The sequence below is a fragment of the Lepidochelys kempii genome, chromosome 11 (genome assembly GCF_965140265.1).
Source record: "Lepidochelys kempii isolate rLepKem1 chromosome 11, rLepKem1.hap2, whole genome shotgun sequence".
Lineage (NCBI taxonomy): Eukaryota > Metazoa > Chordata > Testudines > Cheloniidae > Lepidochelys > Lepidochelys kempii.
The window spans coordinates 18,842,807-18,856,214 of NC_133266.1; the positions used below are offsets into that span (position 1 = coordinate 18,842,807).

The 13,408-nt window shown below is 42.6% G+C and overlaps 1 protein-coding gene and 1 long non-coding RNA gene across 2 annotated transcripts in view; one reads left to right on the plus strand and one right to left on the minus strand.

Moving 5' to 3' along the window:
• Positions 1-7: 7 nt before the first annotated feature.
• Positions 8-13,349, plus strand: LOC140895514 (uncharacterized). The gene is made up of 3 exons (XR_012154221.1): positions 8-550; positions 5,232-5,398; positions 7,802-13,349. It is a non-coding gene; the product is annotated as an uncharacterized lncRNA (long non-coding RNA).
• The window catches only part of DARS1 (aspartyl-tRNA synthetase 1), a 75,353-nt gene continuing 72,988 nt past the window's right edge, over positions 11,044-13,408 (minus strand). Inside the window, exon 16 of the mRNA XM_073305361.1 lies at positions 11,044-11,681. Coding sequence (XP_073161462.1) covers positions 11,590-11,681 — 92 coding nt within the window. The 3' untranslated portion in view covers positions 11,044-11,589. The remainder of the gene's footprint in view (positions 11,682-13,408) is intronic.

Consider the following 13,408-nt stretch of genomic DNA (forward strand, 5'->3'; position numbering starts at 1 on the left):
TAAATGAAGAGAGAGTAAAACAACAGCTGAGCCTCTGCTGCGGAATGTCTCAGCAGCGCAGGCAGCAGCGGCTGCGCATGCGCAGTGTTGGCGGTCCCTTTCTTCGGTTGCTAATCGTTTGAACAGACCCGAGGTCCTTTCCAGTCTGATGTTTCTGTGATTCCAGGCTTGTGAGCTGAGCCGGCGACCAGCGGCACCTGCCGGCCGCAGTTTTCACACTGTGTGCCCCGCAGAACCACCCTCCCTTCAACTTAAAGGAGAACCGCTCAGGTTTGTCCCAGCTGCCCCTCCGTCGTGACGGCGGCGGCGCCACCGGGCCAAATTTCAGTGGGTGGCGCTGGATCTTCGCGTTGCTTCCCCCTGCCAACGGTAAACCCCGCGGCAAACGTGTGCCTGGCTGCAGGCGTCACTGCCAAAGACGGCGCCTCTGGAACAGGCTCCAGGAGGGGCGGCGGAGCCCGCTCGCCAAGGGCCTCGCTGCATCCTTTTTGCTGATCTTAGACAAAAAAAGAAGCTTACAAGAAGTGGAAGATTGGACAAATGACCAGGGGTGAGTATAAAAATATTGCCCGGGCATGCAGGAGTGATATCAGGAAGGCCAAATCACACCTGGAGGTGCAGCTAGCAAGAGATGTTAAGAGTAACAAGAAGGGTTTCTTCAGGTATGTTGGCAACAAGAAGAAAGTCAAGGAAAGTGTGGGCCCCTTACTGAATGAGGGAGGCACCCTAGTGACAGAGGATGTGGAAAAAGCTAAGGTACTCAATGCTTTTTTTGCCTCTGTCTTCACGAACAAGGTCAGCTCCCAGACTGCTGCACTGGGCAGCACAGCATGGGGAGGAGGTGACCAGCCCTCTGTGGAGAAAGAAGTGGTTCCGGACTGTTTAGAAAAGCTGGACGAGCACAAGTCCATGGGGCCAGATGCGCTGCATCCGAGAGTGCTAAAGGAGTTGGTGGATGTGATTGCAGAGCCATTGGCCATTATCTTTGAAAACTCATGGCGATCAGGGGAAGTCCTGGACAACTGGAAAAAGGCTAATGTAGTGCCCATCTTTTAAAAAAGGGAAGAAGGAAGATCCTGGGAACTACAGGCCAGTCAGCCTCACCTCAGTCCCTGGAAAAATCATAGAGCAGGTCCTCAAGAAAGCAATTCTGACGCACTAAGAGGAGAGGAAAGTGATCAGGAACAGTCGGCATGGATTCACCAAGGGCAAGTCATGCCTGACTAATTTAATTAGCTTCTGTGACGAGATAACTGGCTCTGTGGATGAGGGGAAAGCAGTGGATGTGTTGTTCCTTGACTTTAGCAAAGCTTTTGACACGGTCTCCCACTGTATTCTTGCCAGCAACTTAAAGAAGTATGGGCTGGATGAATGGACTATAAGGTGGATAGAAAGTTGGCTAGATTTTCGGGCTCAACGGGTAGTGATCAATGGCTCCATGTCTAGTTGGTAGCTGGTATCAAGTGGAGTGCCCCAAGGGTCGGTTCTCGGGCTGGTTTTGTTCAGTATCTTCATAAATGATCTGGAGGATGGTGTGGATTGCACCCTCAGCAAATTTGCAGATGACACTAAACTGGGAGGAGAGGTAGATACACTGGAGAGTAGGGATAGGATACAGAGGGCCCTAGACAAATTGGAGGATTGGGCCAAAAGAAATCTGATGAGGTTCAACAAGGACAAGTGCAGAGTCCTGCACTTAGGACGGAAGAATCCCATGCACCGCTACAGACTAGGGACCGAATGGCTCGGCAGCAGTTCTGCAGAAAAGGACCTAGAGGTTACAGTGGACGAGAAGCTGGATATGAGTCAACAGTGTGCTCTTGTTGCCAAGAAGGCCAATGGCATTTTGGGATATATAAGTAGGGGCATTGCCAGCAGATCGAGGGACGTGATGGTTCCCCTCTATTCGACATTTGTGAGGCCTCATCTGGAGTACTGTGTCCAATTTTGTGCCCCACACTTCAAGAAGGATGTGGATAAATTGGAGAGAGTCCAGCGGAGGGCAACAAAAATGATTAGGGGACTGGAACACATGACTTATGAGGAGAGGCTGAGGGAACTGGGATTGTTTAGTCTGCGAAAGAGAAGAATGAGGGGGGATTTGATAGCTGCTTTCAACTACCTGAAAGGGGGTTCCAAAGAGGATGGATCTAGACTGTTCTCAGTGGTAGCAGGTAACAGAACAAGGAGTAATGGTCTCAAGTTGCAGTGGGGGAGATTTAGGTTAGATATTAGGAAAAACTTTTTCACTAGGAGGGTGGTGAAACACTGGAATGCGTTACCTAGGGAGGTGGTGGAATCTCCTTCCTTAGAAGTTTTTAAGGTCAGGCTTGACAAAGCCCTGACTGGGATGATTTAGTTGGAGATTGGTCCTGCTTTGAGCAGGGGGTTGGACTAGATGACCTCCTGAGTCCCTTCCAACCCTGATATTCGATGATTCTGTGATTCATGTCTGACCCTGTACTAAGGGCCCCAGACTTTGACAAACCGTTCCTAGTAACCACAGATGCGTCCAATTGTGGTGTGGGAGCAGTTTTAATGCAGGAAGGACCGGATCAAGAATCCCACCCTGTAGTGTTTCTCAGCAAGAAGCTGTCTGAGAGGGAAAGCAACTGGTCAGTCAGTAAAAAAGAATATTACGCCATTGTCTACGCTCTGGAAAAGCTACATCCATATGTTTGGGGACGGCATTTCCACCTGCAAACCGACCATGCTGCGCTACAGTGGCTTCATACTGCCACGGGAAATAACAATAAACTTATTCAGTGGAGTTTAGCTCTCCAAGATTTTGATTTTGACATCCAACACGTCTCAGGAGCTTCTAACAAAGTGGCTGATGCACTCTCCCATGAAAGTTTCCCAGAATCAACTGGTTAAAATCGTCCTTGAGATGTGGAAAATATTGTTAGTCTTGGTAGTGTATTTAGAGGTGCATGTGTCTTATTAACTCTGTTTTTTCCTAGAGCTTCAGGAAGAAATCACAGCCAGCGTTTCACCCTATCTGTGATTTGGGGGTGTGTGTCATAAATATAAAGGGAAGGGTAAACACCTTTAAAATCCCTCCTGGCCAGAGGAAAAACCGTTTCACCTGTAAAGGGTTAAGAACCTCGTTGGCACCTGACCAAAATGACCAATGAGGAGACAAGATACTTTCAAAAGCTGGATGGGGGGAGAAACAAAGGCTCTCTCTGTCTGGGTGATTTTTTTGCCGGGGACAGAACAGGAATGGAGTCTTAGAACTTAGTAAATAATCTAGCTAGATATGCGTTAGATTCTGATTTCTTTAAATGGATGATAAAATAAGCTGTGCTGAATGGAATGTAGATTCCTGTTTTTGTGTCTTTCTGTAACTTAAGGTTTTGCCTAGAGGGATTCTCTATGTTTTGAATCTAATTACCCTGTAAGGTATTTACCATCCTGATTTTACAGAGGTGATTCTTTTTACTTCTATTAAAATTCTTCTTTTAAGAATCTGATTGCTTTTTCATTGTTCTTAAGAGCCAAGGGTTTGGGTCTGTGTTCACCTATGTAAATTGGTGAGGATTTTTATCAAACCTTCCCCAGGAAAGGGGGTGTAAGGTTTGGGAGGATTTTGGGGGGAAAGACCTTTCCAAACGGGCTCTTTCCTAGTTATATACCTGTTAGATGTTTGGTGGTGGCAGCGATAAAGTCCAAGGGCAAAAGGTAAAATAGTTTGTACCTTGGGGAAGTTTTAACCTAAGCTGGTAAAAGGAAGTTTAGGAGGTTTTTCATGCAGGTCCCCACATCTGTACCATAGAGTTCAGAGTGGGGAATGAACCTTGACAGAAACCAAAACTCATGAAGCAAAGCCTAGCATCTTCAAGTAAGAAGGATTTCTCTTCAAGGATGTTCCTGGGAAGATTTATTAGGGCTTGTCTATACAGACAGTCAGTGCACAGCAGACTGGGTTGTAAATGGATAGTGCACTATCTTGCCACATGCTAACTGGATGTGTGGTTCCTGCTACAATGCATTAAAGTTCTGTAGTGTGCTTTGATTTGCTGGTGTTTCACACTGAGTTAGTGCACAGCGAGCTAGTGCATTGTAGATTTAGACTTCACCTTGCCACGCACATTTCAACAAGCCCTAAGTAACCCCACTTTTTATCACCAGTTCTAAGCAAAGTTTGAGAAGTACAGGATCAGAGTGCAAAGTTAACAGGGGAATCAGTCACACAAACACCATGTGATGTGAACAATTGCAGTACTTTATAATTTTATCAAAAGAGCAGATAAAATGTACCTATCAGTTACCACAGTGAACATGAGTCCAGAGTAGGAAAATCAAACAAACAAAAAACACCACTAACCCATCATAAACCCCAGTAGAGCTACCTGTAGGATTATCAGTTTTGCTGGAGATAAACCAAATATGAACATAATTAAGTGTTACAGTAAATGCACATGGGAGTTTTTGAAAGAGTTGATAAGATTAAATACCTGTAAGGTGAACACAGGAGATATTAAAGGTTTTACAGGAATGTTTTAACTCCTTTCATGCCAGTTCCACATTGAATGGGCAATTGCTCTAATGTGTATGTGTGTTGGGCAATCATGATACATTATATTATACTTATTCTTGCCTACATATGCTAAGGCATATATCCCACAATGCTCCAGGACAAGTATAGCTCAGCCCTTGGCTTATGCAAATACAAAAACTGTCAAAAGCTAAATAGCTGAGCATTATGTTCTAAAATGTAGTATCTAGAAACAAAGGGAGTTTCAAGGAAATAATGTAAGATGTATGAATGCTTTGTATTGGAGAGTATCTACATGCCCCTTCATGTTTGGAATTTAATTTTCAGTAGAAAAATAGGAAAGTACAGGAAGCACCAAAGACAAAGCTGGCACAAGCTAGCTAGTTCAACTGTAAGTGATGTGAACAGGATTCTGTAACTTGTATACAACCATCCTATGAAAAATAGCTAGTTTAAGGAGGAATTTGGAATGCACATCTTCTGTGTAAGATGAACTAAACACATTGTGAGATTTCACTTCCTGGGAAGGATTGGCAATGTATTAACTCTTTATCCTGTTCTATACTGTATTGTCTTTAGACAGTACATTTGACTGAGCTTGGTTATTTAGTGTCTTGAATGTTCTTAATATCGAATTGCAAGTATAGTCAGTTAGTTGGCTGTACACTTTGTGTCAATAACTGCCATGAGTAACAGTATTTAGAGCTTTTTCTTTTTTTTTTTTTAATAGATAGCTGGATTTTGGGGCTGCTGTTGCTTGTAACCAAGAAAAATGGAAACTGGCCAGTCTGTCAGTAAATCCTTGTGTGTTCAGAGTGGGTGATTGGACTCTATGCTGTTTAGTTCATCCCTAAGCCAACATCCAGGTCCTTTAACACAAGCAGCCAATATGAACAGGTAGTAATATGAATCAGTGCATCTGGTGAAATATTAGGTTGTATGTTCTAAGAGTGCCTTTTATAGTAACATACATGTTTGCAAAGTCCAGTCAAAAAAGGGGACCTGGCAGCATCTGGTCAGATCTACTGGCCGGACACCAAAATTCGGGTTACTGAGGGCATGGGAGGTGCCAGGTCATCACCTGCACCAGTCCCTTCTCAGCTGGGGCCGTCTCCTACCTGCGTCTGACCGCTGCTGCTCCCAGCTCCAGCTCTGCAGGCGAGTCCCACCAAACCTTGGGGGGTGGGGGAGCACTGAGTAATGGGGGAGGGGGAAAGAGGAGCAAAGTGGGCGGGGGGGGAGGGCAGCAAGGCCTCGGGCAGAAAGAGGTGAGGCAGGGCAGGTTTCAGCACTCCCATGGAAGTGTCCAGTTTTTAAGTATTACAAAGTTAGCAATAACTATCCCACCTCTCCCCAAAATAAACAAACCATCACATTGTTCGGTGTGTGTGTGTTATGTTCCTTCCCCCATCTTGGGTCTGCTGTGTCTAATTAGATCAGGGGAGGGCAAACTATGGCCCGTGAGCTGGATCCGGACTGTCAGGGCTTTCAGTCTGGTCCGCGGGCTTGCCAGCACCATGGTGCAGCGGGGCTAAGGCAGGATCCCTGTCTGTTCTGACCCCACACCTCTCCCAGAAGTGGCCAGCACTATGTCCCTTCAGCCCCTGGTGGGGGAGGAGGGACAGAGGGCTCTGTGCGCTGCCCTTGCCTGCAGGCACCACCCTGCACAGCTCCCATTGGCTAGGAATGGGGAACTGCGGTCAATGGGAGCTTTGGGGGTGGTACCCACAGGTGAGAGCAGCTTGCAGCAGAGCTGTCTGCCCTGCCCCACCCCCAGGAGCCACTGCCGGACATACTGGCCACTTCCAGGAACAACATATGGCCAGGGCAGGCAGGGAGCCTGCCTCAGTGCCACTGCCATCCCAGAGCTGCTCAAGCTATGTGGCACCAGGCTGGAGCCCACACCCCAAACCACTCCTGCACCCCAAGCCCCTGCCCTGAGCCCTCTCCTGCACACTGTACCCCCTCCTGCACCCCAACCCCCTCCAACACTCTGCACTCCTTCTGCACCCTAACCCCCTGCCCTGAGCCCTCTGCTGCACCCCGCATCCCTTCTGCACCCTAAGCCCTTGCCCTGAGCCCCTTCCTGCACACCACACCCCCTCCCACACCCCACCCCCTTGCCCTACATTCATGGCCCTGAATGCAATTTCCCCACGCAGATGTGGCCTTCGGGCCAAAAAGTTTTCCCACCCCTAAATTAGATTGTGAGCTGTTCAAGGCAGAGACTGCCTGCTGCTCAAGGCACTAGCATGATAAGTAATAAAAGTTTTTGATCTGACAAAAAACGTAAGCAACTATGCAAACTGTTTGCTTTTTATCTGTATGCCATTACCATTATCTACCTTATCCAGCTACACTGATCTTTGGTATAAAATTTACGCAATACATCTCTCTCACACTGAAAAGTTTATGTTTGTATTCTGTATGATCTCAGTCATTCTTTAAAGGCCATCCCTTGCTGCTGTGGAAGTTAATGTTTCAGTAACATGAGACAGCAACAGAACAAAGGTATCAGGGCACTCTGCCATTATTTGGAACATTAGTGGAACCTAGTCTGTCCCCTCTTCACCATATTTTATTTCAGAATTCAGGAAGGGGATCGTCACTTAAGATGAGTAATTTCCATTGGTTTCCACTTCTGACCTCAATACACTAGATTGGTAGAAGGAGCAAATACATTCCCCACCGTGGACGATGTTTATTTTGTTAGCAATGTAAACACTGACCCTGTGTGTCAATGTGAAGTTAAAGAAAAGCCATGACATCAGAAATTAGCAGAAAATGCATAAATTAGTTGAGACTTATTTGGCCTGTTAATGGCTACTACACTTGTAAAAGTCATCCACATATAACTTTATAATGTGAATACTCATGTTATGTGGACATTACTCATGCTAATATCCAACTCTCGTTTTGGTTCTCATATGTAGAGGGGCTTTAAGTCTTTTAAAAAAAACATATGCAAGTTAATGGAAGCTGCGTACTGCTTCCCAAACCCTCCTCACACCACCCATGCACTGTCATTACAAACTGAACCCTTGACCAGATTCTAATAGTGGACAGATGTTTAGAAAACAAAACTCAAGCCAGGTAGCTGTAATTAGGCAGGACCAGTGCAAGCATGAATGGGGCAGCCAGAGGGGAAAAAGGAATAGGGATATCAAAGCCAGCTACCCTCTTAATAAAATGCACCAACTTCTCTTGCTCTTAATGTTCAGAGCAACTTTCAATAGCACTGTGAACTGGTTTTTGCTTCCTAATATGAGACTGGTTTCTCTGCTAATTTATTGTCTACAGCAGTGGTCTCCAAAGTGGGGTGCGCGGCAGGAGGAGCATCGCCGGACGGCACTCCGCTGTTGTTTTTCTTCGGCAGCAGCTCTGCATGCCTGCAGCAGGTCTTCCCCTCCGGCGGCACGCCTGCGGTTGGTCTTCCCCTCTGCTTTCTTCAGTGCCACTGTGGGGGTGCGTGATCCAAAAACTTTGGAGACCACTGGTCTACAGGATAGTATGCCTGGCAATACTCCTAAGTGGATTGTCCCTCTGCTGGGCAGATTCAAAGGCAATTCAGAGCTGTCAATCAGGAATATCCTTTCTGATTCTGGAATGTTTGACTAGTTACACATGAGACTTTGATGTCCTTATATATATTTAAGAATACAAAAAATAGAAGTCTGGATTGGAATAAAGGAAGCAGTCATGCAGATCAGTGTTTAACATTTTGGGATCTTTCCCCAAAATTGGTGGAAATTAAGGATTACACACAATTAGTTTTTCTAAATCTGCTATAGGAGATTAAATATTTACCAAGACAGCATCCATACAATTGTAGGAGAACTATTTGTAAAGTTTTAACTGTATGTTATAATAAAGTGTTTTACACCCAAACTTACTCCCACATTAAAAAAAAACCCACCACCAGAGCAGAATATAAATCTTAATGTAGAAAGTATTTGTTCTTGTGAATTATTTTTTAGGCAGCCAAGAGGAAATTGCACGTAAAGGATTATGCATATAGAGGAGTCCAGCCTCACATCCTAAATATGGCCCTAGTGTAGCAAGTGTGAATAAACTGAACTGAAACATGAGCTAGGACAGCTCCTATGGAAAAACAGATACAGCACATTGCCAGAGAGTACCCACAGTGATTACATGGTATGTATGCACCAAACATGCTGCATACTTACATGGCTAAAGGAAAAAAAGGCAACCTGCATTTAATTCTTTCTGAAACATAGTCTTTCCTCAATTTTTTTTTGGCACAAAACATGAGGCAGTGATTTTTATCACAAATGGGGCTTCCAAAAAAACCTGTCACCCAGACACATTACCAGCTCTCTGTGAGAAAAGTTAATTGAATTTGATTAATCCCCATTAGATTAGCTGAATAAACAACTCTTTTGAAGCTAGTAATAAATCTGTAATAATCAGCTGTATTTATAATCCATGTAGCTTTGTTAAATACAACTGGGACACTGTAACAGATTTTAAACATAAATTAATAATTCTGGGAAAGTTCCAGTCAATCACCACAACAGCAAAGCTGTGCAGTGTATTCTCTGAATTGCATGACTTCTATCAAAGCTTTTGGCATCTTAAACTGATGTTTTATTAGAGAACTCCATCACAAAACATTCAAGGTTAAAGCCTTGTTAGATGGCAATTGCAAAAACTGATTAGCCTTTTTGAAAAATGCTCCACAACTGCACATAATTTGATCCTTGTATTATAACCAGTACCTGCTTCCCCAAACACTTTATAGATGCTAAGTGTTGTTGCCATCTTGATTTTAAAGTTCCTCCTATAGAAGGCTCTCTAAACATGTTAAATGTTAAGGCCAACATTTTATAACAGGGGCGGGCAAACTTCTTGGCATAAGGGCCATATTGGGTTTCCAAAATTGTATGGAGGGCCGGCCCCTGCTCCCATCCACCTCCCCGCGCTTCTTGCCCCCTGCCTCATCCATTTTACCTTGTGAGTGAGGCTACTTCAGATAATAGCCTCACTGGAGTTATGTTTCTAACAAAACAAAATGCTCATTCTGAAGATTTTGCGAGTAGACATTTCATATATACAAAGATTAATAATTTTAATTTATTTCATTATAGAAGGCAATGCATCATTCTGAGAAGGAACAACTGACCTTGGTAGGCTTAAAAAAAACAAACTATTGAGAGATGGAAAAAAACAATCTCAAGCAAATTGGTTTGTTTTGTTTTTTTTTAAACTGGTCAGTGTTAGAAATAAGGAAGAATATGACTAAATTGCTCCACAAACTGATGCTTGTGGGCAATAATCAATCCTAATTTGAATCTTTTTCCCTATATCTACATGGGTTGTTTAAAAGTAAAGACTAGTTAATACAAGAGCTTTCAGGCGGTAACACTGTGTTGGGGAAATAATTTACACGTTTAAAAAATGAACAATAAAAAATATAGTTTTTCAGTTCTATGCATCAGAGATGCAAAACAGTGGCGGAATGCTCAGTTCGTCCTGCTCATGGGAGTTATAATTAACAGAACACAATATTTATTGGCTCACATTATTCTCCTGTCTTAAAATGATGGTGTAAATATGTTAAAAACTTTCTCCCTCTTTTACTAACTATTCCATAAGGACCGGACACTAAGAAACCACCTCATGGGAATCTCTTTTTAAAATTCATTTTCTATGCATTCCTCTTGAAATGTTTTTGCTGATTTCTCCTCAGATATTCCTGTTTCGTATGTTGTCAGAGGCTTTACCTTTAGATATTCCTGTTTCGTATGTTGTCAGAGGCTTTACCTTTAGAGCACCCCTTTCTGGGTGCTTCTTTTGCCCCAACACCTTTCTCTTGCAGCAGGATTTGCTATAGTGTTGGTCCAAAGAGGGGGCTGTGTCCCCTGAGTTGTAAATATCAGGGAAGCAGTTCCTTCCTCCCTCCCTGTACAGTTCTGTAACTCACAAAAAGTCCAGCTTTGCCCTATTTTCCTTGCAAGGCAATGGGGTCAGTTGTCAGGGCTGGGTTTCTAACCCCTTGTCAGGCTGAGGGACCAGGCTGAGTTTCCTGGGCTCTAAGTAAAAGAAGAAAATAAACAAGGTAAACAAGGTCTATCTACTTATCCAGAGGGTCCAGGCAGCAGAGAATCTTAAATGTCTTTTCTAGTCAGCAGTCCCTGCTCTGTGGGTTTAGGGAGTTCTGTGAACTAGTTCTGTATCCTCCTTACTGGGTTTAGATACTCACTTTTAAGGAGATGGCCTTCTCCTGGTGGAGCAGGCCTCACAGGTGTGTGGGGTTGGAGCTGACTGCCCAGAGTAGGTCTTTAACCCCCTCCTGACAGGGACGGGGCAGGTTCCTACCACATACATGGGTAATACACACACTATCTTAAAACCAAGAGTGGTCCCATTGTCTTTATATTACTTTCTGAAGGAGTTATATACAAAAAGAAAAAAAATAAACCAATTAAACTTCAGGTGGTTGTAGCATCTCTTTCCAAACAACTTCTGTATGCTCAGGATTATTTTATATTAACCCAAAGAAAAAAGACAGATACGGTACAGATAATTTACTTTGAGTTTTACTGCAATCTATTTTTACAATTTAGTATGAACACTTTTAGTTAAGAAAGTTCATCTTTTCACCTGCTTTTCATAATACTCAGTTTATCATGCAAATTAGTTAGCAACTTGCTACTTTCTGCCTGCTTTTTAGGTTACCATTGTATACAGTTATTGTTTAAACTTCAATCAAATACTGCACTAGAGGATATACAGTCTTTTTGTTGTAAGTTAAAAATTCATATCTTTGTAATCTTTATTGCACAAACAATTTATTAAAACTGAAGTGTTTAGAAACTTACTAAGTAATGCATTAGTATAACATTAACTGAACGTAAGTATTACATAAAAAATGTACACACACCTATTGCAAAGAGTCCAGATTTATTAAAATACTTCCCTTTAAACAGATGGTAGTGAAGGATTCAAAATGTTATTGTTGTGGCACTTCAGTAGATTTGACTTCCTTATTTTAGTGCATATTACAAGTAGTCAGGGTATAGGCTGATCAATAGCAGGGGACTGGAGGAAGCTTTCAGACAGACATCTTAAGGAGTTAGTCGTTTGGGATCCCGAGGGAACATGGAGGTTTGACGAACATTGCTCAGTCCCAGATAGAGCATAGTTACTCTTTCCAACCCTGCAAAAATTAAATCCAGTCTAGTCACTCATTAGTTTCTAACTCTTGACAACATGAACACACCGTTAGCAATTCTAGCAAGCTTTATACACAGCAGAGTAAGGACCACCACACAATAGGGCATACAACTGCTCTGAGGTATCAGTATAACTGACTACAAAATGGAACTAGCACCGAAAAAATGAAAGTTTCCCAACACCACACACATTCTGCCATGTGTTACTCTGCCTCATAAAACTAGTTACTGTGTACCTGGATTGGGCTATGCACACTAAGTAGGTGAGCACTAAAGGACAAAATGGAGTCCCAACTTCATTGGGAGCCTCTGGGTGCTACAATAAATAAATAATAATAATAAAGATGGAGAAGAGAGAAAAAAATGAGGGAGACAGGAGTGCTGTCTTAAGAACATAGTAGATGCCAGTACACATCCGAGCAGTCTCTGACAGTGTCTAGTACCAAATATTTCAGGGCAAAGTGTCAGAAACTTTAGTAGACAACTATGGAATAACCTATGCTGAGGGGAAGTTTCTTCCTTATCCCGTAGTGGTTATAGGCAATTTAGAACTCATACCTACTACTGGATGTAGCTGAAATTATTATTCCTTCCAGTGTGCAGTATTGTGTATTTATAAACGCTGAATTTTATGTGCCATCATGCTGCCCATTCACCTAGCTTTTTTAGGTCTCTCTAAAGTTCCTCACAGTCTTCTCTAGAGATAATTATTATGTTGGTCAGGACATCAGCAAATGCTGCCACTTCACTGTTCAAGCTGCCTTTCCAGCTCACTGACAGTTGCATCTTATATAAAGCCCTCTCTGCAATGGGTTGCTTACAATTTCTTATAAATCTAATTACTGAGGAAAATATCTGATTTAGAAATTTTTCTGAAAATTTGTTTAGAATTTTCTAAATTCATTTTACAAAGATAAGACACCCATGCAAAGAGAGACCGGAACAAAGAGCATTGGTTTCGGGCACTTATTGTGTTTAGGACACATACAGAACTCTATTTCAAAATGCATGAATAGGTTACATTTTGCTGCTGAGACCAGTGTGTGCAATTGCAAATTGCTGTGCTTAACATGCATTTTAAAATTTAATGCTATACACTTCGAAAAATTCTCTCATTTTTGTTCACTTTAATATTTAAAATGCTCACACATAGGAAGCCCCTAAACCTCAGTATCTTTGCTGAACAAGTAGCTGCAGCCAAAGCTGATCAATGAGATTCAGCTGAGTAACTTCACCATAAATAAAATAAAAGCAATCACTGGTTTCTCCTGACTTCAGAATGGCTTCATCAAAAGCAATGAGGGGCCTAGAGCCTCCACTATCTTTATTCACTTTAAGTCAGTTATAATAAATCATACAAAATAGAGTATTTCTTTATTAAAGTTGGAAATAAGAATGATCAATGTGACTAACAAGTGATTTATTCTTGTGCTCATGTGTCTTTGAACATTGGCAGATTGTTCCCTCAATATTTTCCATTTTATGAAATTACTAATGCTCATAATTTAAGCTTTTTTCCTTAAATATTCTTAGATAAGGAGCTTACGATGTTGCTCACCAAGGCCACACCATACATCCAGGTTAACTTTTTGAATTTTATTCTGAACACTTGATTGATTACTGTAATCATAAATAAAGTTATTTGAGACTGACCATCTGAAGTTAAACTTGGGCTGGAATCTAGCAAAAATAAAATCAAGGCAGATACATT